Source organism: Tachypleus tridentatus, chromosome 1 (assembly GCF_004210375.1).
Source record: "Tachypleus tridentatus isolate NWPU-2018 chromosome 1, ASM421037v1, whole genome shotgun sequence".
NCBI classification, from domain to species: Eukaryota; Metazoa; Arthropoda; class Merostomata; order Xiphosura; family Limulidae; genus Tachypleus; species Tachypleus tridentatus.
Genome location: NC_134825.1, coordinates 165,691,264 through 165,717,310, shown reverse-complemented (window position 1 = coordinate 165,717,310; position 26,047 = coordinate 165,691,264). Strand labels below are relative to the sequence as shown.

Genomic DNA, 26,047 nt, shown 5'->3' with positions numbered 1-26,047 from the left:
TTCCTCAACCCAATAGTTACATTTAATATTTGGATATAAACTTAAAAGTAAAATTAAATTAAATTTCTACAACGCAAGATTCTCAACCTCTGCCCTTTAATATAACGGTTACAAAAGTACGTTGATAGGAATTACAAACCTTTACCGTAATAATTCTTAAATTACTGGTACTTCGTGACCTAAATTTCATCTTCTATGTATTTCTCCAAACAATTAATATGACCTTATAATTTTACTCTTAAAAACCAGGTTTCTTTGATTACGTGAATGTGCTGTTGTCTTTTCTATAGTTGATAAAACTATACAAATAAGTGGTGAAGGATTTCTTCTTTCAGTTAGAAATATACAAGTTTCAAGCAGTAATAAACTTATGAATCAATAAGCCCTTAATACATTTGGCGTTTCTAAATTTACATTTAAAGTTTTGTTTTAAATTTTAAGCTCCGCCTATTTTCTTGCTAGCTTCCATATATTTAAAATACCTTACAATATTCAAATACAGTATTATTGCAGCTTTGTGAGGGCCAAAATCGTCAGGTATGTCAGTACATGTAGAACGAAAATAGTACACAGAGTTATAGCATGCATGTGTGTGTGTGTGTACATGAATACACGTTATTAACTGGCATGCTCGTTCTTGGAATGAAATACAGAATTTACTCCAGACTCCCCTCATTAGTACAACCGTATGTCTACGGATTTACAAGTCTAAGATCAGAGGTTCGATTCCCCTCGGTGGGCTCAGCGGATAGCCTCATGTGGCTTTGCTATAAGAAAACACACTACTCCAGACATTGCCAAGGAGATAGATAAAATTGTATACACAAATGTATATTATGGTGTTTAAGTTTACGATAATTGCAATAGATATTTGCTAAGCGAAATGCAAAGACATTTGTAAAAGAGAAACGAAACTACATGAAACTTATGTGATTTATATACAAGAACATATTGTCAAGGAAGACCGTTATGGTAGAACAGACAATCCACTCAACTCTGGGCAAAATGTATACTCTCAGTGGATTTGTGTCTCATATATAGGCCCGGCATGGCCAAGTGCGTTAAGGCATGCGACTTGCAATCTGAGAGTCGCGGGTTCGCATCCCCGTTGCGCCAAACATGCTCGTCCTTTCAGCCGTGGGGGCGTTATAATGTGCGGTCAATCTCACTATTCGTTGGTAAAAGAGTAGCCCAAGAGTTGGCGGTGGGTGGTGATGACTAGCTGCCTTCCCTCTAGTCTTACTCTGCGAAATTAGGGACGGCTAGCGCATATCGCTCTCGTGTAGCTTTGCGCGAAATTCAAAACAAACCAAATGTGTTCTAAAGGTGGTGAAGGCACTCGACTCGTCATCTGAGGGTCACTGGTTTGAATCCCTGTTACACCAAGCATGCTTGCCCTTACAACCATGGAGGCATTATAATGTGAAGGTCAGTCCCATTATTCGTTGGTCAAAACAGTAGCCCAAGAGTTGGCGGTAGGTGGTAATGACTAGCTGCCTTCCCTTTTGTCTTACACTGCTAAATTAGGGACGGCTAGCACAGGTAAGCCATCGAGTAGCTTTGTGCGAAATTTAAAAACAAACAGTCTCATGTATTATATACAAAGGCTTAATAAGGTGGATGTTATTCAAAGGCCATTTCTGTTACTGTATCACAAAGTATCCATGAGGGAAATTCAGGTTCAGATGTATTGACACCAAAATAAAATAAATATACTGGAAAATGCGCCATTCTAGCATGCTTCTGCTGAAATACGTCCACTAAATTTGGAGAGCTGGTTTAGTAAACTCACTAACTGTGATCGTGGAATAGCCCAAATATTTGTGACGGTTAACATTCCACTAGACAAGTGGGAAAAAGATGCGTTAGATGCGCTTGTTGGTCCACCATATTGAAGGTTCATTGATAACAGTTGTAACAGAATGGCACTACATAAGCAAAACTGATGCACATATGGTAGATTATTGTACCCGTGTGGTATCTATGAATCATTCATTATCAATGTTATTCCATTACAGTTCAGAATCAGTTACGTTACTGGCTGCATCTGATTGTATATATTATGCTGACGTGGATAGTTTTCTCTCTCTTTAAACATAACACCTAATATGTTCACTGTCCACACCAAATTTTAAACATAACACCTAATATATTCACTGTCCACAGCAAACTTTTGTTTTAATCATTATTTGTAGATTTAGTGGTTCCCAAAAATTCACTGTACTGTCTATATTGGTATGTGGTATTGTCTATGTGGTAAGTTATTCCGTATGAAACTTTTCTATATATAAAAATTGTCAAACTTGAAGCTTAAATGCAGCTCCAAATTTCTTGATGTTAAGTAATAAGCATTACATCAGGTAAAACTATTTTTCTTATTTAGCTAAAGTGCAGTATATGCTTATTCTACAAAACGATTTCAGTTATACTAAGGAGTTAGAATTTCAAGGTTTCTTTTTATTATTATTATTAGAAATCATAGTTGAGATCCGTATGCACACGGCCCTGTCACATAAGCCGAAACATTACACATTGTTACAAATTGGGTAAAATAATTATCAGTTATGTATTTAAATCTGATAGACTTAGAACATCACTGCTAAGCCAGCTGGAGTACCCGTCCCCTGGACAGAAGTTATGTAAATTTATGATTAATGAAAGGTTATCTTAGGACATGAAAAATTGCTTCCCTCATATATAGTTGTAAAAAAAGCGCATAAAACTGCAAAGCAGAAAATATGAAACCGAAAATTTGAATATATCTACCCATAAACACACCAAACCTTCACGCAAAATTTGGTGGGGATCCATCAACAGGTATTTTAAAAACCCAAAACGCCCATAGAAACCTGAAAATTTATATGGGCCTAAAGAACCAATATTGGTGAAAATCTACGCCATATGAAGTCATCACATGGACATACAACGGACATACAAAATTTATATTTATATAAACAAACCTGCAAGCCTTGAGTTACTAGCGTAAAAACATCAATGAACTGTTCTTGTTGACTGAAGTTTACTATTGTTCAATTGATCAAGTTAACTATGTTCATAAAACTGAACAATAGATAATACATGCCTAATTGGTCACAAAAATTTTACACTCGAGATATATCACTGATTGCAGGTGAAACTAAAAGAAGAATGGTTATTCCTCCCGATTTAAATGTAACATCAAAGTTATGAACGAAGAATACTGCTTACACTTCAAGGATGCTGATGGAGGCCTTGCATAGCCAGATGGTTAAGGTACTTGACTCGTAATCTGAGGATCGCGGGTTTGAATCCCCGTCACACCAAATACGCTCGTCCTTTCATCCGTGGGGATTAAAATGTGACGGTCAATCCCATTATTCGTTTGTAAAAGAGTTGGCGGTGGGTGGTGATGACTAGCTGCTTTCCCTCTAGTCTGGCACTGCTAAATTAGGGACGGCTAGCGCAGTTATCCCTCGAGTAGTTTTGCGCGAAATTCAAATCAAGCCCAATAAGAAAACACACATGGTGATGGGAAAATGTTTCTTACTTTAATTAAAGTTATGCCCAGGTGTTGTTCCATGACTTTTCTACATCAGTAGATACAGTTGAAATTAACAGATGCTTTTGAATCTCTGAACTACGAACATTAAAACACAATGTTACTGTCTTTTAGACTTCAGGTGTCACAAAAAGAAAACAGCACCTGTGTTACATTACATTTTTAAAATAGCAGTACATGTTATGAATTTCAAATGATCCCTGAAATAATAAAGTATAATTAAACATATTTGTGAACTACATCTAAGAGGATTTATGATGTATGTATCAATGTTTATTACGTGATAAATACTGCAAAATATTGTTTATTAAACTGCACACACACGTTAAAATATAAGTATTAAAAGTATGTTATAGTCAAGTATTAAAAAACTACTATAGCAAAAGCCATCTGTAAAAAAACATCATCAAAAGAGAGTCAAGACTTAACGAAACAGAATAAATCACTTATCCATATATGGAAGACGAAGTGTGTATTTGTTTGCACCGTAACTCCTCTGAGCCTATTGGGCCAATCTCAAATAAAATTTATATGTAGACACTATAAACTATGGAAAATGTCATAAGGGGGTTAAAATTAAAATTAACGCTATTTCTATTTTGTAAACCTATTGGTTAATTACCCTTAACCTATGGGTCAATCTCGAACAGTCTTGGCATGTTGACGCTTTGGTATGGTTAATGTAAAGAACGACTATATATATGATGTATAAACGTAATAGGAAATTCCAGTCGTGATTTCACGTTTGAATAGCATGACTCGCCAACAGTGTTATTCGTAGTTTTTCGTTTGGACTGTTGTATGGACTTTATGAAAGGGTTTTATTTAATATGATTTTATGTGATATTCTATTTTATATTGATTTTTATGCTGTGACGGTTCATTAATAGAAGCATTTGTCGTATTATAGTACGTTTGTCAACGTTAATGGGTATTTTGCCATGTTTATAATCGAATACCGTATGTAAAAATCTGAGTAGTCGACCTTATTCAGTAATATAGTATATTTCAACAGTTCCTTTTCTTCTTTCTGATTTTGCAGTATGCAATGAGTCAAAGTTCTATACAGAAAACATTTAACCCTCAATCAAATACAATAATCATGAAAAAAAGATTGGAATATTTGAAACATCACAACAAAGTGCATGGCCAAGCGCGTAAGGCGTGCGACTCGTAATCCGAGGGTCGCGGGTTCGCGCCTGCGTCGCGCTAAACATGCTCGCCCTCCCAGCCATGGGGGCGTATAAGTTACGGTCAATCCCACTATTCGTTTGAAAAAGAGTAGCCCAAGAGTTGGCGGTGGGTGGTGATGACTAGCTGCCTTCCCTCTAGTCTTACACTGCTAAATTAGGGACGGCTAGCAAAAATAGCCCTCGAGTAGCTTTGTGCGAAATTCCAAAAAACAAACAATAACAACAAAGTAACACTTAAACAATGCACTCCAGTGACTAAGCGACAAATATGAAGGCTTATATCACTAACTTAATAAACAAACAATGGCCAACCCCCTCCTTCTTTGGGTGCCGAAAATTTTTTAAAAGCAACATTAAACTTACTATGAATTTACTGACATAATGTCATTCTTAATCAGCTACACATCAGCGTGAATCTGTAAATGAAAGTAGAAAAGTAGTAAAAAGAAGAAAGTAGCCAAAACAGTTGCCCCAACCCTTAATTATTCTGCCAAGGGAAGAAGACAAGAAAGTAGGGCATGTTTAAAGGTTCTAGAGCTAGATCTATACAGAATAAATTTAAATCTAACGTATATATTTTAGGCCTATTAACGTTAGTGTGTGTGTGTGTGTGTTTTTTTTATAGCAAAGCCACATCGGGCTATCTGCTGAATTAACGTTAGTTTCCTATGTCTATTAAAGCTAAACATCTAGGGCTCTAGGCTTAGCCTAAGGTTGATTACTAACAAATTGAGCCTTGACTTGGATCATGCCGAGGCACACTATGGGTAGACTCTAGGCCTACTTTAAAGTTTAGCTTAGGCCATGTTACATTGTGTGCTCTAGATCTAAATTTAGACATGTTCGTCAAGGCGAAACAGTGTTAATAGACTAGCATAGGCATATATTTATTTTATTTAAAGGTCTATTCTGTATTAGTTGTAATGTAACAAGAAAAATATGTTAGGTCTAGGTATTGATTAAAGCCAATGAAAAGTGCTTATACTCTAGACTTAGACACAATATCTAGGACTGGCGGTGGGTGGTGATGACTCGCTGCCTTCCCTCTAGTTTTACACTGCTAAATTAGGGACGGCTAGCACAGATAGCCCTCGACTTGCTTTGTGCGAAATTCCAAAACAAACAAACAAAACAATTCTTACAGGACGCTAAAAGCTTGACAAAGGGGCAAACATTTCTGGTAGGTCTATATCAAGTCTGTAGATCCTAGGGCAGTAATGTTAGTCTGGATCTATAACTAAAAGCTACTGATGTGATATGTATAGGCTAGATTTCACAACAATTCATGAATTATTTCTTCAAGAAAAGACGACAAGGAGGTATGATCTACGTCACAAGTTACAAAATTAAATAAATTAATAAGTATGGTTACGAAGAGAAGAATTTTTTGCAAGATGGAATTAAGAATAGAAAAGAGATAACGAGTACTAGCAAATTGAATATGAATTATGATTTTTTATGCCGAACACATGATAAATGGGTATTCAACGGTATAGTAAAATTTAGTCTATAAGTACAATAATACATCAACGATGCTTTTCTTCACAGACAGCCAACCAGGTCACAATGTGGTGGCAAGCAAGGTGTCACTTAGGTAATAAACTAAAAAGTTCAATGTAACTACTGGCAACATCTTTAAAGAGCAAGTTACTCGTACAATTTTAAGCTTGAATACGATTTGAAAGATATTTTCAAACGTCGAAAGTCAACTGTATAAAATAGTTTTTTTTTCTCCTTATGAGCTGTTTATCCAAAGGTTGTCAGAACATTCTAAAATGTATAATTTCACATGCATTTTAACAAAATTTCCAGGGGACATTCTTCCGGGAACTCCTTAAGAGGCTCGCATCTTTAAACGTTACCCAAACTTTCAGCTGAGAATCCACATTTGAGGGTGGCTTAAAATATTATCAATGAAAGAACAGAAATCTTACAAGCATATAAAGAAATTCAACCTTGAGAAACATTGAGGGCTTACAATATGGATAAATACACCAGAGATTAGTGATGTTCACAGGGGTGGAGTGACTAGATGGGGTTCACGACCCTGTTTTTATGCTTCAGAAATGCGCGTTTTCTCTGTCATATAAATTTTCAATAGCTGCTAAACGATGCACGTGATTGCACACCTTCCTTGTTGCGAGCTAATAAAAAAATGGAATATAGGTTTCTGTATACTTCACGTAAATCAGATAAGTGTGATAATTATATTTTAATACACGAAAAAATCATATTTAAGTTTAAGATCGTTTAAGATAAAATGTATAAGAATAAAAGATTTGTTTTCTTCTTATGGACTTTTATCTTTTGTGTACCAGAGGCAATTCACAGTATCTTCTAACATCAAAAAGCCTTGCCTTATGATGAAACTCAACAATATAAACAAACTAAAAGATTATAACGTTAGAAGGAACATAACGACAAACGTGAAGAGCCTCTGACATCTAGAACACTATTTTAGAATTGTAAATATGTTGCATAATTACAGTGACGAAAACGTGAGATATAATAAATTTATAGAAATTATTTAACAATAAGAAACATGACAGCTTAGTAAGCGAGTGTACACTGGTCTTTCATCAGTAGTTTCAAGATATTTTAAGAATTACATTAAATGAATATTTTTTATTAGTAAACACATTTACCAAAGGTGTCGGAAGCAGGAGTAATACGGCATTTTCACTTTTTTGTATTTGACTTGAAGAGCAATTTTGTACTATTATATTAATTTTTTGTATTTGACTTGTAGAGCAATTGTGTACTATTATATTAATTTCCTGGGCATTCCCTCAGATTGAACTCCTTTTGACAGCACGAGAGCTGCTTTCAACAGCTCATTGTAAAATCTGCATGTCTACACTCCCCCCCTCCCTAGACTTTGAAACTTTCTACATCAGCGTTTATTATCATTGTTTCAATAAACATATTTATACAAGCTGTATATATATATATATATATGCATTTTAATATATATGCAGAAACGGCTCGTTTGGGTTGAGAAAATATTTTACATTTTTACATAGAAGAGCGAACAACGTTTCGACCTTCGGTTATCGTCAGGTTCAGAAAGAAAGAGATAACTGACTGGAAGCTGACCACATGTTTGGAAGGGGTTGTGTAACTGCGTGTCGGAATGTAGAGGGCGGTGTTAGATGTTTGAATATATAATTTTATTTTATTATATTTAATATAGGTATAAAGGCGTTCCTTTATATTGGTTTATTTTGGGTTTAAGTTGTTGTATAAGTAAGGCTTCTTTAATTTTGTGTTTGTTTCTTTATTTAGTATTTGAGTGTTTTCCGTGGTTATGTTGTGTTTATTTGACTTGCAGTGTTCGAAAACGTGTGAAGGTGACTTTTTTGTTCTTTGAATCTGGTTTCAATTTTTCTACTTGCTTCTCCAATCTAAAAGTCGTGGCAGTTATCACATTGTATTTTATAAATAATGTTGGTGTGGTGTTTGTCAGTGTAGTTTTTACATAGTATAGACCTCAGTTTTGTGTCTAGTTTTTGAATAAATTTGGTATTAACTGGAATGTCATATTTTGTTATTAGTTTTTGCCAAATGTTTGTTATTTGACTGCTGATGTCAAGGATATATGGTATGCAGCAGTATATGGTTTCGTGATTTTTTGATTCGGAGATATATTTACTTTTGTTGGTTGATTTTGCTTTCTGTCTAGGTGTGTGCGTATAATGTTTTCCACGGTTTGTGGAGGAAACTCGTTGATGTTGATGAAGTATTGCTTTATTTTGTTTAACTAATCATTAATTTTATCTGGTGAGCATAATTTTATAGCTGTGTATATTCGGTTTCTTAGTATGTTGAGGTTTTGTTCTGTTTCATGTGCTGAGTCCCAAGGAATTTATAGTCCAGTATGGGTGACTTTTTGGTGGATTTCTGTTTTGAATTGTGTGTCGGTTCTTGTAATTTTGAGGTTAAGAAATGATATTTGATTGCTTTCTTCCTGTTCACATGTGAAGTTAATGTTGGGATGTATAGAGTTAATGTGATTGAAAAAATTAAGTGTGTGTTCTGTAGATCTGAATTCCGCAACCGTGTCATCTACATATCTGTACCAGTATAGTGGTGGATATAATGCTGTGTTAATTGCTTGTGTTTTTACTTGCCAAGACATTTGTACAATTCAGTCAACAAATCCAATAATTTATTGAATACCTATTGGTAGGAACTTTACCCCACAACATACAAGAAAGTTTTTTCGCGTAAAACTACACGAGGACTATCTGCGCTAGCCGTTCCTAATGTAACAGTGTAAGACTAGAGGGAAGGCAGCTAGTCATCACCACCCACCGCCAACTGTTAGGTTACTCTTTTACCAACGAATTGTGGGATTGACTGTAACATTATAACACCCCCACGACTGAAAGGGTGAGTAATGTTTGGTGTGACGGGAATTCGAACCATTGTGTAAGAATATAAATGAGGGTAACGCTCTTCGCTCACAGGGCATATGAAACTGTAAAATATATATTTAATGGTTGAACTTTGGTTGTTCAAATTAGCAATAACATTCTCACAATTAATTACGTGACTGGTAATTTATTCATCTCAATAACTTAGTTTTTTTTCTACTTGCTCCTATTAATATTATAATATTTGAAATCTGCCAATTATTCTGGTATTACAGTTTTCACATAACGTGGCCAAGAATGTTGTTTCCATTCTCGCCGACCTTGATGTTTCTTATTCTTTCAAGTACCACCAGAAAATGTGTAAATATAAAAATTTCTTGCTTTTGCAGAATACTCCATGCGAAATATTTGGGAAGATATTATGTCCCAATAGGAATTGTGAAAGATTTTAAAGAGATTGCTTAAAATTGGTGGAGTTAACTAAGTAACTTACTCAGTTATTTTATATTCTCTGTAATAATAAATATCATAATTATACAGTTGCCATTTCTCATTTTTGAAGACACCTGTGCGTACATTGCTTGTTTCCATTATTTTGTATTCTTAGTTTAGTATACGAACTTAGAATTAACCAGTTTCCTATGCTATTCAAACCTTACAAGCCATTTATTATTAGCAGTAAGATTAAAATACCTCTTAAAAACGAAGATGTCGAACTGATAAATTAACGAAATAATTTTTAGTCTTTGAAATATTTCAAAACAGCGTGGTATATTAAGTTAGCTATTAATTAATTAATTAATTACTGGATTGTGTTCAGTCCTGATCTACGTTGGTAAGTTGCTTTGAAATAAATGTTAATAAGGCGTACTGGAAACTTACAACGTTACGGCTATTTTATCAAAGCTGAACATTCGAGTCTTATGCCTTGAGATGATAGTTCAATTTTAACGAATACTAGAATGTTACAGTTTGCAAAATAAAGGTAATTTTGACAGTAAACAATACAAGGGAATTGGAATATTAACACAATGCAAAACATGCAACAAACATACAGTTTTAGCCTTGATAACAAAAAAAAAGGAATATGGCTGGCTGTATGTACTACAGCAATAAAATATGCTAATATAACACTAACAACAAAAGATTATAAGCATAATGAAGCGATTTACTTTTGAGTACATAAATATATTATTCAAACTAACTCACGTGATTGTCATTACTTAAATATTTTAGCACTGATTGAAATATATGCTGGAGATATATTTATACAGCAATGTTTTCTGTAATACTGCACCCTCGTTAAAATATTTTCACAATCCTTACGTGGTCTCTACTTGTAATATATCTTAAATGAACGACACTTGTTCGAAAGATCAAATGTGAAGCAATCAACGAACTGCATCTCACTACATATTACCTAAAATACTCCATTTTTGTGTATCCTGGCTGTACAAAAACAAATACCTTGACAATGTCGGTATTTAATCTGAACATATTTTTAGATCACATTTAATTAATGTCATTAAAAATGTGTCTTTATTAACAGTTGGATTCAAATTTGAACTAATTTTCCTAAAAACTGATTCACTTATAAACATTTTTTTAAATTAACTACACATTTTAATTTTATGAAATGTGTTTTATTGTAATAAATTTCAGTATGTTCTAAATTCAAGAACATATGCAAACACTAACAAAGTATAGTAACCCAAAAACATATTGTAAAGCAAAAATATTTATTTTCAACTGATTGCAGGACATGTACATAATATATTTTTGGTATACAATAAACAAAATTGAAACGATATAAATTTTACCAGCTACCTACAGATTATGCATTCACATTACTCAAGAGTTTTATCATGGTATTGCTTTTTTCGTTATCAATTTGCACTAAAAACTTAAAATCCTGGTAGTTTATATACATAGTATGATTTTTAAGGTACTTCTTTCTACGTAAAAGTTAATATTATCCGATGTTTCCAGAGAATTACTCTGAAATATCAGCTCTACTTATTTAAACTGTTTAAGTAAAGGAATATGAACTGATTAACTTTTTACCAAGTTCTAATTTTCCTAAATGTAAAAAATATCTAATATAAGTCAGTCTGCTTCTTATGTACAGATGCAAACCACATCACGAAATTTACAACATACAAGTTCGAAGCAACATCCTGGTTCAAATAATTCTTTTATAGTTGAGCATAAATACAAAGACGTTTTATAACTGCCAACCACAAGTTAAATACTTCCATCAAAAGAAAGAGTTACTTTACACAACACATACTTTGAGATTAAAAATAAAATCTATTCAATTTCAAAATATACTGTTACTATCAGTAAGAATTATCAGACTTTTTGTACCTTCTCTAATCATTGAAATGGTTGAATCTTTATAGTATTTCACACTTCTTGCATTAGGAATGTCTAGGAAACTCTGTGATTACTTTAAGCCTACTTTCTACAAAGGTATAAATGTTAATTACTATCTTTACAGGTAAGTTGATTTTTGTTTCTTCAAAATTTACAATATTTCATTATAGACCAAAGAAAAGTACAAGTTTATATAGATGTTTCCGAAAATACAAACAAAAATAAATCCTGTACACATCTACTGCTGCCCAGAAAAATAAATACGGACATCAAGTTACACATAATAAATGCAAGTAGTAACTTTGGAAGAAAAACAAAACAATTAAAGTAACTTGTACATTACCCTGAATTCTTATCTACAAATTTTCCTAAACACAAATCACAAATTTTCATTTTAATACATTTTCTATAACAGAATGTTCAATTATTACAACTCAATTTTTGCAAAGAAAAAAAAACAGTTAAAGACATACTAAAAGGTACATTAAAAATAGCAATTAATTAACTTATCTTGTACAAAACTGTCAACAATATTCCTCTGTTCTTTTCAATCTCAAAAAAACAGGTTTTCTGGTGGTTTGTAAAATTTAAAATTTCCTTGGATTAAACTATGTACAAGAACAAACATTTTAGAGCAATCTGTGTTTTTGATTTTGGCTCAAAATTTTAAAGTACTGGAACTCAATAGTGACCACAAAATACTTATATATAAAACAGTTCTTTACATCATCCCTCATGTTTGCACGCAACTCTTGAAAAACAATTACTGAACAGTGTAGTAATAACTTTCCTGTATTGAAAATATACTTCTGGTAGGTATGTACCTTCTTTCACATAAACTAGAATTTTACATTGAATAGATGGAAGGATTGGTGCAAGGGAATAACAAAGAAACATTCCTTGAAAGCATCCAAAGAAAGTAGACTGCACCACTTCTGTATCAAGTACACTCTTTGTCCAGTGTAAAAAGAGGTGCCACAGACACAAACAGAAAATGAAAGAAGCACACTTAAATGGGAGAGAACAATGGTTGGATAGGGATCTGAACCATAAGATATCAGAATCTCAATTCCATAAGGTACATTACTTTGAGAGAGAGTAAAAGCATGTGCCCCTAGATGTAGAGCTGCTATGGTGCAACAGACAATATATGGCAAGTCAACTGCACCCAAAATCCAGCCACCAGGAACCAACATCCATTTGAGGGTAGGAAAGAGAATTATACTATCTCCACCTCAAGTTCAGCAGAATGGAGGGAAACTCATTCCTGCTGATCTATGAATGGGACTCGTGACAGCAATGTGATCAACTGTTTGACTGATCTGGGAACCCAAAATCCAGATGATCAGTATAAAAAAGATCTCTCTGCGATGGAAACTAACCCACTCGAAATGATCGAAGATGAACTGCCTGCAGTGCAATAATGCTTTTGGTAACTAAAAATCACCAAGGGTTAGTGCAAGAGGAAGAACCATATTAATCTGCAAGTTCTGCCACTGTGCCCCACAACATGGATGGAGGGAACAAAAGTATATTTGAGTGAGGAACAGTCATCTATAATACTTATGTAAAGACTTGTGTTGATTGGTTCAGCTCTGAATCCAAAACCCAACTACTGGGAACTGACATCCATGTTTGGGTAGGATGAGAGATTCCAATCAAAGGAGTGAACTGCAATTATGACAACTCAATCCAAAGCTACAACAATCCCAAGGATAAACCTGTATAGAGATGACACGTCAGACTGAAGGATATTTCATCACGTATACTAGCAAAACATCATTGCCCTACTCCCAACTGAATGGCTTTAACCTTATTTGCATCATTTACCAATATCTCATTCAGGTGGATGCCTCCATGGTTCACCATCCAGACAAGCTTGGAACTGCAAAATGGTAAGGACTTTCATACTTTACTGGAACAAAATGTGGTGGAGAGTCCAAAGGAGCATTAACATCAGAAACAGTGTAATGGGTGACCATAAAAAACCCTGCTTTGAAAAGCAAACCATAGCTGATTTATTCATTCAAACACGTAGTGGAGATGAGCAGCTATCACGTTTTGCTTTACCTATAATGTCCATGACTGAATACAGTCCTGAACTGGCATATAACTGAAACAAATATATCAGGAGGAAAAACCTACAAGCAATCTAGTGGAACACCCCATTTTAAAACCAAGCAATTTTATGGCCATGGAAATTACAAACATGTATTCAACATGACTTGACAGCATGAATTTAACTATTTGAAGCAGGAGCCATTCAGTAAAAAAGCCCCTAAAATTGATGATACACATACACAAGATAACTAACCCATTCAGTCTCACAGAAGTCTGAAAAACTGTTATAGGCAGAAGATGATAGCCTGATGAAGGAGAATGGTTATGAATAGAGGATATCTGCTGAAAAACAAATGACAATGGACATCACAAAAGGAAGCTGCATGGGCAACATAGCACACATGGGACACAGTAGTGTTATCTTGACTTGGTCAAGGATACAGGTGGGAAATGAGAGGAAGGGAAATCTGTGAAAGAAGGAGAAATTACCCTCACAAGCCACTGAAGTCTTGTAAAGGAAAAATCAATCCAGACAAAGAATACATATGAAACAATATAAAGTGTGTGAAAAATTGATGACAAATCTGACCAATGATGTCCACAGGACAACAGCAGAAGGAATCAGTCTTAATGAAAAAACAATGTGTATAAGGTTCAAATGGAGGCAAAGTTAGGCAGTAAAAAACCATGGTGATATTCCAATATGGAAGGACTGTATGCCAAAGAAGGAATGCAATAATTGGGAAAGGGTAGAAGCAATAAAACCTTTATGATACCTGGAATAACGAACAGCTGAATAACCTGGAACCAAGGAAGTGAAGAAAACTTTAAGATGAGAAGCAGTGGGTCAAGCAGGGGAAAACCCCTGACCCAAAGAGCAATGGCAGAAAACATTCATGGAGGAGGATTGAATGGAACAAACTAAAAGAGAAGCAACCCACTGAGTAAAGCCAGGTCTCCATATGAGGGACTAAATGAAAACCAAACTTGAAGACAAATGACGTGAAGGGCTGGAGGAAATGACTGAGGTTATTGTAGAAGGAATGGAGTACGAGGAAAAAATAAGAGACATGAAGATTATAGCTGGAGCAGCCACATAAACCAAGGCTATGCTGGCCAGTAAGTAAGGAGCAATCAGAAAAGTTGAGAAGAAGTAGAGTGATGATTGAAGTTACCCTGGGAAGAAGACAGATAAACATACTGGTATTTGCTGGTCCAACTAAAATGAATGCATCAGCATCCAAAGCAAATGGATAAAGAACCAGAGAACAAAACATAACTTTATATTGAGGGATGTGGCAAATGTATCAATGAGAGAAGAACCTCACCGAAGGTAGAGCCACTGGAAAAGAAGAGGATTGAGAGACCATTCCATTATATAAAATTTGCCAGAATGGGAAAGATGATTTGAAACAAGATTGAATGCTTCCAGAACATGGCACATAAGGAGACAAATGCCAAGCATGTGGGCAAAAAAGAGGAGATCCAAAATTCAACCAGAAAGGGAACTATAATGGGAGCCACCTTGGTGATTGACATAAGCCACCAATGTAGAATTGTCAGAATGGATTACGACTAGATGATTCCTGGCAAGATTAAGAAAATGTTCTGAAGCACAACATATCACCAGAAACTCCAGAATGTTGATATAGCAAGATCTTTTGGATGGAGACCATCAACCTGTAAATCTGGATGAGGGGAAAGAAGTGGAACACCTGCTGATGTAAACCATGTCCAACCACCAATGCAGACTACTGACAAGGAAAGGAGGAAAGGAAATAGGTGCCTCTAATGCATCACATTCAAGAGTTCACTGATCATGCAGAGCCCACTGAAGAGACCTCATGTGCACTTGACCCAAGGGGATAAGGGGTTCCACAGAAGACCAAATCCCCAAAAGTTACAGTAACTTGCAAGCTATAAAGAGGAAGCATTAAGAGTATGTAAACCTGAAAGCTTCATTAAATGAAGATGAAAAGAAAAGGTTGGGCCTGACCAAGATGAGTGTTAAAAAAGACAACCAAGTACATAAGATACTGAGAAAGTTTAAGGAATGAATTAACCAATTTGATTAATCAACCCCCACAAGCTGCAATCAGTTGATTAGTGTGGGTAGACTCCCACTTGGAATGAGCTAACAAAAGCCAGTTATCCATATAATGATGTAAGCACAACCAATGGCCTTACAAATGCTAGGCAAAAGCTTTGACTACTCAATAAAAGACATAAGGAACTGAAGCAAGCCCTGAGGACAGGACGTGAAATTAATAGATCACCTCATGATGAACAAAGACAAGCCAGCATCTCAACAGACAAGATAGTGGAACATGCAGATAAACATTCAAAATGTTTACTTTGGTCAGCACAAACCTAGAGAAAAAAGCTCACCTGAGAATTAGAAAAAACTCCATGATAAACTGGGATAGAAAAAAAGTTGAGTAAGGTAGAGCAAATCAATCACAGGCTGCCAGTAGCTGGTTTGGAGTAGGATGAGTAACAGGTTTGATGGCATTCTGGAGAAGATCTTGTAATGACTCAAATTGATTATGACTAGTGGTAGAATCATGAGGCAATGAAAAGGAGATATGCACCTAAGACAATGGAGGAGGGGAAAGGAAATGGATAATAAATACTTTGAATGATACCCAAATAACCCATAGATGTGTGGTGAAAAGTCACTGAAAGGAAACATAATCAGCCAAGTTGGCTCCCACTGGACTGGAACCCACCAGGCAGTCACAGGTATTGCTGGCGACATGTCCATCTACACTGAATAATATGACAAGAGAAGGAACAGATAAAGGCTGGAAAGGAGTGCATGGGAAACAGTAATAGTGGCTTGTCTAGGCTCTGAATAAGACAAATAATCCATGAAAGAAGAATGGTTCATGGGTTATCTTATCAATTCCACATGGGATTTCAAAATCTCAGAAATATGGTGGAGAATTGTTGCAAGAATATTTAAATACAATACAAAGTCAAATCTCTTGATTTAGGGTACGTTGTAGCTCAAGGCCTGGAGTATGCAAGAAAGATTTTGTATATAGAGAGCAGCACTGAACAAGACAAAATAAGTGACAAAAGGTAATGCACTGTGATGGGATTCTAATATTCAAATTTATGACTTCAATAATTCTGTAAAAAACTCTAAGGCAACTACTCATGCACTAAAAATATTTTCTTCAAATTTATACTTGTAAAAAATATGAATATTAAAGAGATGAAGCAAATTTGTGATGTCACATGACATACATTTTTGTTTAGACATTTAGGTCTTTAATTTTCTTTTACCACATTAATGCTAGAATAATCAATCAAATCTGAAATATATTTTATACACATACACACACAAGGATTTTCTTGTCATTGGTAAATATGTTAGGTCACATAAGCTAGTTTCAAGTAAAGATTCTGTACAAAAGTGTTTGCATGACAACTGAAAACTACAAGTAATTCTTATTGAAAATAAAGTATCAGTAGTACTAGTTTAACTCAGTTTTTTGTTAGTTTTCTTGCAGTTATTCAATATGTTCAGTTTGTTGTACTTATTATCATAAATGTAATTTAATAAGTATTGGTTTTGATTTAAGATTCTCAACAAGCAGTGTTATTTGTGTCTGCAAATAGTAGTAGCTAGGGTCTGTAAGTTAAAAAACAAAATATGCGAGTTAGTAGCTGTGATATGGTAGAATGTGAGTTAGTAGCTGTGATATGGTAGAATGTGAGTTAGTAGCTGTGATATGGTAGAATGTGAGTTAGTAGCTGTGACATGGTAGAATGTGAGTTAGTAGCTGTGATATGGTAGAATGTGAGTTAGTAGCTGTGATATGGTAGAATGTGAGTTAGTAGCTGTGACATGGTAGAATGTGAGTTAGTAGCTGTGACATGGTAGAATGTGAGTTAGTAGCTGTGATATGGTAGAATGTGAGTTAGTAGCTGTGATATGGTAGAATGTGAGTTAGTAGCTGTGATATGGTAGAATGTGAGTTAGTAGCTGTGATACGGCAGAATGTGAGTTAGTAGCTGTGATATGGTAGAATGTGAGTTAGTAGCTGTGATATGGTAGAATGTGAGTTAGTAGCTGTGACATGGTAGAATGTGAGTTAGTACTGTGACATGGTAGAATGTGAGTTAGTAGCTGTGATATGGTAGAATGTGAGTTAGTAGCTGTGATATGGTAGAATGTGAGTTAGTAGCTGTGATATGGTAGAATGTGAGTTAGTAGCTGTGATATGGTAGAATGTGAGTTAGTAACTGTGATATGGTAGAATGTGAGTTAGTAGCTGTGATATGGTAGAATGTGAGTTAGTAGCTGTGATATGGTAGAATGTGAGTTAGTAGCTGTGATATGGTAGAATGTGAGTTAGTAGCTGTGATATGGTAGAATGTGAGTTAGTAGCTGTGATATGGTAGAATGTGAGTTAGTAGCTGTGATATGGTAGAATGTGAGTTAGTAGCTGTGATATGGTAGAATGTGAGTTAGTAGCTGTGATATGGTAGAATGTGAGTTAGTAGCTGTGACATGGTAGAATGTGAGTTAGTAGCTGTGATATGGTAGAATGTGAGTTAGTAGCTGTGATATGGTAGAATGTGAGTTAGTAGCTGTGACATGGTAGAATGTGAGTTAGTAGCTGTGACATGGTAGAAAAATTAAAATTATACCATGGCTTATCCTCACCATTAGAAGTTTAAAACTGCTGCATTGCTATATGCACTTGAAATTTGTGGTCCAATTTTTTCATCCAGGGATCATTGTTTATAATAGCACCATAAGTTCTGTGCACACATACCCTGGAAATCAGACGGTAACTTCCTTTTTATATCATTGATCAAATGAATACAATTTCAACCTTTCTATTGGTCATAAGTTCTAAATAATCTCCATCTTCAGTTTATGGGACTTTGGACCAAATGTGCATAGTTTCCCGTTATGAATGTGATTTTAAATACTGACCATGGATCAGTGAACTGATTAGAAGAGTGGAATTAGGAAAACAGTACATTCCTGTACATGTAATAGCCAGTGATTTTAGGGATTGACACATCAGGATATTTTCAAGAATTTGTGCTCTTAGTGGATGTAATTCAACTTAGTGGAAAAAGAAATGGATCAGTGCTCTTTCAGATAACCCTGACATTTAGCAAAGATAAATGTTAACACAACCAATATGATACAACCAGCTCATACACTTCCATCTTTTTGTGTTTACATAAAGATAAAGATGTGTTTACCACTTTATGAATGGAGGTATGAATTGTTTTCTAAGCAATGTTTGGTTAGTGGCATGTTACTATCAACAGTGGATGATTGTCAACTTCACCTTCAAAGAGTGAATTACCAATCATATTTAGAGTTCCACAATGAACCTAAGGTTTTAGGGCTGTTTTAAAGTTGGGAAAGAATGACATGTAGATGTACAGTCAAATTATTGTGGCCACTCAGAAAACAAAGCCATCTGCATCAGATGGACTATAAATCAACCAAGTGTTATGTTATGGGCTATTTCTGTTCAGTGGAAAAATAATCTATATTTTGAAGTGTATGCATGTCTAAATTTTCATCAACATTAAAAAAATATCATGTGAAAATATTTAAGGGGATAACATGATGTCACTCGACATTTTTTAAGTTAAAAAGGTAATACTGCTAAGAAGCATTTGATTAATGCCTGTATCAAAATCAATTATGGAATGGCTCATGAGAGACAAAACAATACTCTAGAAAACATTACTGGGACCATCTGGTGGAGTTAATCAAAGGATTAGACCACAGCATTCTGGGTATCAATGACTAGCTCAACTTTTGAAAGAATCATGGAGACAAACTGTTCCAGGCACTTGTTGCAATATAATTGAAAGCATGCTATATACTTACAATAGATATACCCACTCACATAATGGCTTTTCTTGATTTGTGCTGCCCTCTATCTATATGCACAATTTTTGATCACCAAGAGCCTTACGTTTCGCATCTAACTTCATACCTAACCTACCAATTTAACTGTATTATTGAACCCAAACAAGCATGTGAAAACCCTCCACCAAAAGGACTGCAACACATCACTTGGCACAGCTGACTCCTTCTGTACTGTAGAGTACAATTATCACTTTAAGGTTAAGCAAGAAAAAACATACCAGAAGTAGGGAGGATCAGTGGAAAGTGCGTGAAAATGTATTTATCTATCAGAAGTACATTTTAAGTGTTGGAAAATGACAACTTCCAATATGATATTTCTACTCACATAATAGCTAGAAACAGTGGATGGACCAGTGCAAAATATACCTAGATGAGCCCATTTCAGAAAGTGTTCAACAAGAATCCATGGAGCATGATATCCTAAACTGTGAAAATAAAGGTTCACACCCCTGGGAGACTGCACTTCACCTTTACTAGGATATACTCTTCACTCTCAGTGAAGATACATCACCAAGCAGAAGTGGAAAAGGATCTGCCAGATGGTGTAGGGTGTCTAGAGTGCATCAGACTATATTTGGCAGGTCAACTCCTATTCAAAACAAGAAAGTATTACGTATGTGTATTTTCAAGTTCATAGTAGGAAGAAGGTCATCAAATGTCTTCACCTCTAAGCCAGGAAGCAGAAGGGAAAAGCAGCTTCTGTTTTAACAATCTAGGTAGGGTATGTGTGCAGACTCAGTACACAAACAATACCATGCTACCCAGAAACCTAACATCCAAACAACAGTAGGAAAGGGTAATGCAAACATGACAGGCCAGCTTCAGTCCAAAACCAGGTAGCAATGGGAATCTTTCATCTGATCCACAGTAGGAGGGACCCTACCAGCAACATGTGTGAGGACTTATGTTGGCTGGTCCTGTACCAATTCAACACCAGACTGCCTGGGAACTGACATCCAGGTAGCAGTACGATGGCAGACACCCAGCTGAATTGGTAGAATTGCTTATGGCAGATTATCTGGTCCAAAGCAGAGTGGCTTCAAACATGTCACTTCTGATCTGTAATAGCAAGAAGTACACCATCTACACCAACATCCTACTCTCTGCTAAGTGTAAGTCACATTCAGAAGAAAGCCTCTATGGTCCATCAGTCAAGTAGCTATGAACACATAAATGCCAAGAGCTTCCACAATACACTAGAATAGGGAAAAAATGCAGTGGGGAGCTCGGAGGAAGGCAACACCTCAAAACTGTGCAATGGATAACCACAAAAATCCCATTTTGAAAAGCAGTCACAGTCAGTAAGTCATGTACAAATGGCAACAAAAGGAAATCAATATCCCAAAGAAGAAATGGCCAGATAAAGAAAAGAATGTGTGATGTAAGGCTGAAGAAGATAAACACACAACAGTAAAGAAAATAAGCAAATAAGAATCTGTCATAAATCCCTTCGTAAATGGTGGATTACCTCTAAGAAAAGGTGAACAGAGGAAATATAGTGGAATGGGGTAGAGGGTGTAATATGAAGGCAAAAAATTAAGCCCAAGATGAATGAAAGACAGAGGATCTGATCCCCCAAATTTGAAGAAAAGACTCCAGAGTTTAGAAGCCAAAGAGAGGCAATACAGAAAGAAGTTAGGCTCAGCCATATAAGATATCAAAGAAAGTAGAATGAAGCATGCTTGTATTTAAGTAGCAGTAAAAAGAACTGAATATGGATGAGCATGTCTGGATAAAAAATAAAAAGAATCAGGAAATAAATTACAAAGAGAATGAATGAAATTAAATAAGAAACCTTGTCCCTAAATTACAAGACAGCATGTGTACAAGGTAAGAAGATGGTAGATAGTTGGAGGGGGGGGGGGCAAATCCTGCTAGCAGGAATGGGAAATATAGGTGGAGGCATATCAGATACAAAAGAAGGCATAGGCTGTACAACAAACCATTCCACCACCTGCTGCACAAAAACCATCACTTCTCCCAAAAGCCAAAGATGAACCCAGTGTCAATGTAGGTGTTATACTAGCATGAACATCTTGTTTGAAACAAGACAAAGTGCAAGTTACTAATACTAATAATGACTAATGTAGAAATAAAAGGCCACAAAATCTGCAAGTGCAGAAAATGGTGGAGAGCAAAAATCCAACAATAAATACTTACACAATTGGCAATGTCTCTGTAGACACTTCAACTTAAAATACGCTTATCTCTGAAATCTCAAAAGCAAAAAAGACACGTTGTTACACATCGGTGCCAAATCAGGAAGTTAGGATTATTTTATACAGTATAAAAAAAAGTCGATGATACAAGGAAGGTGCATTTCACTTCTGCTGTGGGGGAGTTTTTGCATGCTAAGTTGCTTACAACATGCATTTATACCATGTGGAACCACAAGAAGCTAGGAGGAGGCTTCAAGGCTAATGGTGAGCAAAAACTGTACATATAAAGGGCAGTACAAACTGAGGAAAGCTATTACATGAACAGAGGTAAGGTATCATATTAGAAGATATTCAGTGCCAAGGACAATGCTTCACTATATTAGAAACAATGATCACTTGCATTGTTCTCTTCAGGATACTCAGGAGAGTTTACATATAAATTCCTTTTCTACTACATCCCTACTGTGCCTTCTGCATGAGAGATGTTCTTATCATCAAAATATATTCTAACACAGTCTTACTCGCTCGTTCATTACAGCCCAGTTCCAACTTCATACATAATTACTGAAAAGCTACTTAACAATATTGAAAAACACACATAAAACTATATTACAAATCCTGTTAAATACTCTTTTCATTCAGCTGTAACTCTTCTTCATTTTTAATAATATAAGACCACCATATAAACAGAGAAACTGAACTTGGATATACCCATAGGAAATTTGTCAGAAAAGGTATTTCTGTTTCAACAATTTTATAAAAATATACAAATTAATGAAAAAGCTTATTTATGTAATTAAGGCATCTGTAAACATACAGTATTTTTGCCTTGAACTGCTTTGAATTATGCTTTCACTTTCCATTAGTTTTTACTGAATATTCAGTAATATCCAGGGAACAATATGTAATAGCTAAAGGCAAAACAATATGTTTAAGGTAAGACACACTTATGAGCTAAATATTTCACTGAAAATTAAGCTGCTACTTTCAGCTAATATGGAAATAAAAAATACAAAGTATCAAAACCAACAAAACATATCTTCTAAGGTTCTGTATAATTTAGGAGCTACAAGGTCCGAGAGAATAAAGTTGAATGGAGCATTAAAAATGGCCTCTGGTAATAAGAACTGATTATTAATTGAATGAATCCATTGGATCAACCCTGTAATGGAGAAACAATATTGTGTATAATTCCAAACTTACTTTGTGTATCTGCAAAACCATGGCAAGCTCTAAGTAGATTGGACGAGTCTGATGTATTCAACAAATCAAAGGAGTTACAAAGGTAAATATGCTCAAGATGTGTCCCTGAACTAATGATGTCAGGTTCAGACAAGTCAGAGTGCAAGATGATGTTCACATGACAAGTTAGAATAATTCCATCCATCTTACAGTTTACATATAGCATCTAGAACCTCCAGCATGCACCCCTACATTTTTCAGTATTCCTGTGTATTGTACCTGTTAATTTTCCTCTACCATGAACTATAAAGAATAAAATGAATAGTTGATATGTCTGACATTCAACCTGACATTTCACAAATGGTTCATGGCCAGTGAACTTTGACCTTCACTCATGCACAATTTTAATGGTTAGTCTCTGATGCTTTAACTAAAGCTCTACATGAAAATAATAAGGTACAAGTATTTCAATGATGTGTTTGTGCAATAAGTCATTTGTGACCCAAAGTTTGGCACAAACCAATAACTAATTTATAAATAAAATTAATGTTTGCAAGTTACAATGATTCCTTTATTTTCACTTTGCTCAGTAAGCTAATTATGTTCCTTCCACAAACAGTTGTTGCATGAAATTTGGAAAATGAAAACATAACTCTATTCTTGTAATGAACAAGATACAATTTTGTCATAAGACAGTTACACTAGTGTGAACTTCTGCTCTGGAGAAGTTTTTGAAACAAATTATATACAAAGTTTTGTATATATATAAAAACATCCTACTTAAATGTCTGACAGTCACTTTAAGCATTAAGGCACCAGATGTGTGGTCATGTTACCCTTTTGCTTGTACTTCCAGCTTCAATGATATAGCTGACATGGGCCTAAATTTGCACCAGCATTTATTTTATTTACAAATCAAACCTTTTCTGTTTTCTTTCACACATGGCAATAAAAAATGGGTATATATTTAAAATCAAAAATAGGTATAATATACAGTATCATGGCTACCTAGGAAAATTACATATATAGTACTTTATATACACATACTTACGAATAATAACTAGAACAGAAAATTTTCTTACTAATATTGCAATCTTCTAAATTTGCAAGATACAATTATACCTTATTGGCATGAGAAGACATAAGAGGCCTAAATACAATAGTAAAACAAGAAATCATCAAGTTTTCTAAATAAAAGATAAAAAAAACAACTAATAAACTGAAAGTCATGAAACTATTTCTATTAAATTTCAGATGCAGTAGGAACTATTTGTTCTTCTGTCATCTCCAACCTCTTACGTTCTTTTTCTCTCATCAAAGCTATGCGGTAAGCCTCGTACTTCATGACGATCTCCTCGACTTCTTTCTTGTGTAACCGTTTAAGCATACCTTCAAAACAGTCCAGTTCTTGGAGAGGAAACATTTCCCACTAAAAGAAGAGCATTTATGTATAACACACACACACACACACAAAAACAAACCGTAACTGGTTATTGAAAAAAACTGAGTTACTGTACCTCAAACATGCTGTGTAGTTAACAAGTTATTGTTTTTTAAATGAAAATTGCATTAACATTGTAAATGTTCAATTAACTGATCAAGTTCACACAGTTTTCACTTTTACAGTAGTGAAAATACAATACATTATCAAATAGCTCAGCTATTTTCTTACTAAACATCATTGGCTTTATGAATGAAGTATCTGGAATTCAAAAGTACCAATATTTTCTTGTTATAACTAATTATACTTGTCATAAGACATTAGAACAAGGCATATTATATCTTTAAACTGTACATTCTTCTGTATCTACCCACTTATATAATAAAAAAAAAATGATCAGTTCTCATGGAACATACATAGTTATACACCCCATGGTATAACCTGCAACTTTTTTACAGTAAACTCTCTGCACTCCTGTTAGGTCATAATACTGCATGCCACTGTTAGACACGGTTAAAAAAAAAATGAAACACTAAAATTGAATGAAAGCAGTTGTGAATACTTCAGTAGATGAATATTTTAATTGTCTGTTACAATCAGCAATTATTCCAGAGAAAAAAAGGTATTTTTTGCTTTTATTCTACACTTTCATTACAGATGATTTTGCTATAGTTAGTATCAGGTAAAGTTCTTCAAAAAAACTACTATATATTTAGGTGGCTATAAATTTACATAAATGAAAAATGGAAACCTTTAGGAAAAAAAAAAAATTCTCAGCAAAAATTTATCTTTGCCCGGATTAACTCATTACAGGTTTAACTTTACACATAGGTTTGAGTAAAAATACTTTAGTTAAAAAACCTGATTTTTTGGAGCACTACAGCCTCGACAAATTTCGTAAAGATGCACAAATATTCAATTACAGTAGGTGTGGTTTCAGATTTACATGTTTGTCAAAATGACGCAGCCCATATACAGAGAACTAAACAATTAGTGCCATGACTCGAGGAAATAATCAATTGAAATATTCATTTGTCTTTTATTAAACAAATAAGCTACACAGTGAGCTATATGTTTTATACCAATCACAGATGTCAAAGCCCAATTTTTAATATAATAATTTCCTTTTAGCCATTTCGCGAGAATAATGTTTTGTGAAATTCAACTGCTACTTTGATTTAATCAACTAATGAGCCGAATGATTAACTGATTAGCAAATTCCAATAATTAATAACTACCCAGCTCTAATTCTATTACAATAATAGAAGAATTCACAAAGATGTACACCAGCTATTACAACTGTCCAAAACAACATTTTGAAATGACAAGGGAAGTTTAATTAGGATTTTTACAAATTTCTTAAGGCTCTTAGGGCATTTGAATTATGTGTTTGTGCATGCAAAATTACCTTGCTTTAAAGCATTTAATGATGTATCCAAACACATATATGGTATGTTAATAATTGATACTATTTGCAAAACATCTTTAGTTAAGAGTCAACTTCATAGAATGATATTGAGTTGTAGCTGTAAAAAGAAATCTTAAATACTTTATATCTGTGACCAAAATATTAAACTGCAAACCATATGAGGGTAACAAAATATATCTAAAAATAGACAAACACATAAATTCAGTTAATATTGACTTTTTCTTGTACAGATGGAGGCAGTCTTCCTTGAGGACAAAACTGCACTATTGAATTAAATCACATTAGTGTTTATAAATTTCTTGAATTTCCTCTTAGCATAATAAACATAGTTGATAGAAGTCATAATAGTTTTGAACAAAACCACTAACCTCTCCT

General features: G+C 34.7%; 1 protein-coding gene across 1 annotated transcript in view; it reads right to left on the bottom strand.

Annotated features, from left to right (window-relative positions):
• Nucleotides 1-10,831: 10,831 nt before the first annotated feature.
• Nucleotides 10,832-26,047, bottom strand: part of sav (scaffold protein salvador) — a 32,004-nt gene continuing 16,788 nt past the window's right edge. Inside the window, exon 9 of the mRNA XM_076462491.1 lies at nt 10,832-24,231. Within this exon, the coding sequence (XP_076318606.1) occupies nt 24,046-24,231 (186 nt within the window). The 3' untranslated portion in view covers nt 10,832-24,045. The remainder of the gene's footprint in view (nt 24,232-26,047) is intronic.